The sequence below is a fragment of the Sphaeroforma arctica genome, assembly GCF_001186125.1.
Source record: "Sphaeroforma arctica JP610 unplaced genomic scaffold supercont1.1610, whole genome shotgun sequence".
Classification (NCBI taxonomy): domain Eukaryota; class Ichthyosporea; order Ichthyophonida; genus Sphaeroforma; species Sphaeroforma arctica.
Window position 1 is genome coordinate 8,629 of NW_014038948.1, and position 4,341 is coordinate 12,969.

General features: G+C 38.4%; 2 protein-coding genes across 2 annotated transcripts; one reads left to right on the forward strand and one right to left on the reverse strand.

The window, feature by feature from the left end:
* Positions 1–269: 269 nt before the first annotated feature.
* SARC_11286 (hypothetical protein) lies at positions 270–955 on the reverse strand (the record flags this gene model as incomplete). Its single annotated transcript, XM_014294629.1, has 1 exon — positions 270–955. Exon 1 carries the CDS (start codon positions 789–791, stop codon positions 270–272), a length of 522 nt encoding a protein of 173 aa, XP_014150104.1. The 5' UTR covers positions 792–955.
* Positions 956–1,190: 235 nt separating this feature from the next.
* Positions 1,191–3,912, forward strand: SARC_11287 (hypothetical protein). Its single transcript, XM_014294630.1, has 4 exons — positions 1,191–1,575; positions 2,357–2,408; positions 3,037–3,090; positions 3,665–3,912. Exons 1-4 carry the CDS (start codon positions 1,546–1,548, stop codon positions 3,766–3,768), a joined length of 240 nt encoding a protein of 79 aa, XP_014150105.1. The 5' UTR covers positions 1,191–1,545; the 3' UTR covers positions 3,769–3,912.
* Positions 3,913–4,341: the final 429 nt, after the last annotated feature.

The window sequence follows — 4,341 nt, forward strand, 5'->3', positions numbered from 1 at the left end:
CACACACCATATACAAGATTAAACACAACAGCAAATAATGCTACTTACTAGTACTCGATGTCAGCATTACACCATACACAGCATTACACCCACACACCTTATACAAGATTAAACACAACAACATATAATGCTATTTAATAGTACTCGACGTCAGCATTACACCATGCACAGCATTACACTCACACACCTTATACAAGATTAAACACAACATCACATAATGCTACTTACTAGTACTCGATGTCAGTATTACACCATACACAGCATTACACTCACACACCATATACAAGAGTAAGCACAACAATATATAACGAACCGATACGCTTACTAATACTCGACGTCAGCATGCATACGAAGCCACCCCCAGCACTGCCTAATTGCGCCCGTATCGCAGCATCCAGCTTCTCTTTACACTCCTCAGTGAGCTCATCTTGGTCTTTATTCTTATCAATAGGATCACTGTGCATATATGGCCCTTCCATGAAGTCCAGGCATGGTTCCGTGAAAGACTCGGGATCCGTGTTACGATATTCAATGTAGTGTGTAGTACCCGTGTGCCGCTGCACATACGGCAACAGGTGTCTGCGCGACCGAGGCAATAGCACACATCTGAGCTGTAGGTTGTATGCTGCCGGTATAAGGCTTATTGACTCCAAGCATTGGTTGTCTATTATGAGTGTGATGATGGGTTTCGAGTGCGATTGAGGACGTTGAATTGACTGGGCTTCGAACTGCAAAAGCCGTTCGACGCTTTGCACACAGTCGAAGAGATCACCTCCGTTTACGTACAGCATAGTTCAGTAAGTAACATGTACTATTGTGTGGAAAGGGATAAGTAGAGTGTATTACTGCACATCAGTATTACGGCTTTCTATCTATATATGTATCTACAATGCTACATACATACTATTTATTTATAACATATGAGTTGAATACACACTTATCTTTAAGTTACGTGTGTACATATACAAAAATAAAATGTATACAACTATAGTACTTAATATTCATAGCCCTTCTGAGAGTGAAACCTTACGTACTTCATGTATTCTAAAAAAAGTGTAGCCAACTGGTACACGCAGCCAATGAATTGTACATAAATGTTAGGAAAAGCGCGCGCTTTCACACCCAAGATGAATATGTATGTTACGTGTATGTATTTACACCGGTTATTACATACTAAATACATATTTATAGCATAGCCTTCCGTTCCATTTTCAGAAGCTATATAGCCTATAAATACATGTATTCATAGGCTATGACCTTATAGCCTATAACGACTATATAGCCTATAAACACATAAATATTTAGTCAAATCGTGGAAGATAAATATTGTTGCAATTGATATATTTATGGTTAGTTGTGGACAGTACAGTGTCCATTGTATATAAATACACGCAGCGTACATGAATACACATTGTAGTTGAATGCACACATAATGGGTTGTATCGGTGTCCTGTAACCGGAGAGTTTATAGGTAAATATAGTACAACTGCAGCTCGATAAGCTAATCGAATTAGGTTGAGAGTTATACGTAGACTGTACTGTACAATGGCTGATGATCCTACCCACTTCAAACCAGTAAGTCGGTCGAAATACTCTTCTATCATATAACAATGTCATGTATATACATATGTTATATTTGTATATATCATGTTTGAATGTAGTTATCACCGTTCATGGTTCCCCCATTATATAACATTGTAATCTATACACGTATGTTCTATTTGTATATAATATGTTTGAGATGCATATGTTATATTTGTATCTATCATGTTTGAATGTAGTTATCGCCGTTCATAGTGCCCCCATTATACAACATTGTAATCTATACACGTATGTTCTATTTGTATATAATATGTTTGGTATGCATATGTTATACTTGTATCTATCATGTTTGAATGTAGTTATCGCCGTTCATGGTACCCCCAATATATAACATTGTCATGTATACACGTATGTTCTATTTGTATATAATATGTTTGAATATGGTTCTTACCGTTTATAGTGCACGCACATGAATGTTCCTTAGTATCCATACTATGTGAATATCCATTGCTTAGTATCCATACTATATTAATATTCATTATTTAGTACCCATGCTATGCCAGTACTTATTGTTTGGTATCCATATTATGCGAACATTCATTGTACAGTATATATACTAACTAACTACGCTTATTTTAGTATCTATAGGGTGCTATTATTCATTGTATAGTATGTATATTAACCTAAATAATATCTATAGTTTACCATGATGTGCTAATATTCGATGTATAGTATCCATACTAGCCCAGTATTCTCAGTTCAGTATCCATACTATGCTAATATTCACACTATCTCCTTGGAACCCATATCACAGAAGACAATACAAAAATTGCTCGAACTGCGGTTCAAGCAAGATAAAACAAGAGGTCAGTGCGTCTCCGTATGCTTTACAGTACAAATCGAGTGTGCGTGGGACTTACAACATGGCGTCAGCTGTTGATGTGCTTGATGCACTCATGGCTCCATTGCAAAGTCCTTAACTACCTGACAGCAAGGCTTAAATATGTCGTTTGTTCAGTTATGGGTACACACACACCACAGCTTGATTGTCAGAGTACAGTCAGCATTCAATGTAAATTGATTGTCAGTACAATCAGTATTTAATGTAAATTCAGTACAGTCAGTATTTAGTGTAAATTGATTGTCAGTACAGTCAGTGTTTAATGTATACTGATTGTCAGTACAGTCAGTATTTAATGTACATTGATTGTCGGTACAGGCAGTATTTAATGTACATTGATTGTCAGCACAGTCAGTATTTAATGTATATTTATTGTCAGTACAGTCAGTATTTAATGTATATTTATTGTCAGTACAGTCAGTATTTAATGTACATTGATTGTCAGCACAGTCAGTATTTAATGTATATTGATTGTCAGTACAGTCAGTATTTAATGTATATTGATTGTCAGTACAGTCAGCATTCAATGTATATTGATTGTCAGTACAGTCAGTATCTAATGTAAATGCTCACGTTCCTCACGCTGCCTACAGTGTCGAGCGAAGCGCAGCAGATGACGGCCGAACTCTTGAGGCTCTTCGTGTCTGGTATGTATGCTAAGAACCTACCCTCCTGCCACGTGGTAGTTGGTTGCGGATAGTTTCAGTAGATATGATACTGTTGTTGTTTCTCCATAGCTGTGGTACTTTTGTTGTCGAAGGCTCAGCAGATGTCATTCATAGAACGCAAGGGATCAACGAATGCGCTGCCGGTATGACGTTACCTACAGTATCCGGTGGTATAGCTAGTGGTGTCTAGTGTATTTAGTAGCAACTGGGAGAGCTAGTACTTTCTAGCTTACCTAGTAGTGTCTAGTATAGCTAGTAGTGTCTAACGTCTAGTGTATCTGGTAGTATTTCTACACCTTGAACGACTGCCAGTTGTACTCACTTCTAAGCACTGAACTGAACGTGGATTATAGAGTACACAACGTTTATGTATGTATGTATGTATGTATGTATGTATGTATGTATGCATGCATGCATGTATGTATGTATGTATGTATGTAAGCATGCATGTATGTATGGTTATATATATGCCGCGACACACAATCTCCTCTCGAAAGCGTGCATGGTCAAATTGCCTACACTAACGGTTCCATCCGCTATTGTATCCACACAGAAGCTATACACCGTTCAGTGGCCAACGCGGCTGCGGAAGGAGACACGCTTGTTGAGCCATGTCATTTAGAGGCTGCAGTGCCACAACTGTTACTCGACTTCTAGGTTATTCAATACCGTCTGTCGAGATATTGTTTGTTTAGCTTCGTCGACAATGAGCAGACTAATAAATGAAGTCGTCTCAGGTGACGACGGAGTTGTTTATTTCATATGGCCGGCACACCTCTTGAGCACATTCAATTACAGACGAGAATTGCCACAGCTGTTCCGCGGCTTTATCTTCTTGATCACTATCTGTCGCTGAAAGTACCAGATCGTCGAGTTGAACTAATCTTCTCCATCGCCACCATCTGTCGGTGAAATTATCAGTTTGTTTCCGGGATGTGCAATAATATATCAGCCATGTACGTGTGAGTGTTGGTTGTTTCCAATACTTTAATGCTGGGAACTGCCTATCCTAGGTTGCATCGCGGCTATCACTATAGCGCATTGAACAATATTCGGCGGGTTACATGTGAATGGGGCTATCAGTGTTGAATTCGTACCAACCGGCAAAACATCCTGGGACATGCGAGGCGTTCCATAGTTTGTCACACTATTATATAAATGCGACTAGTGAATCAAATGTACTAGCGTAGTATACGTATATATACGTATTTATATATATATGTATATGTA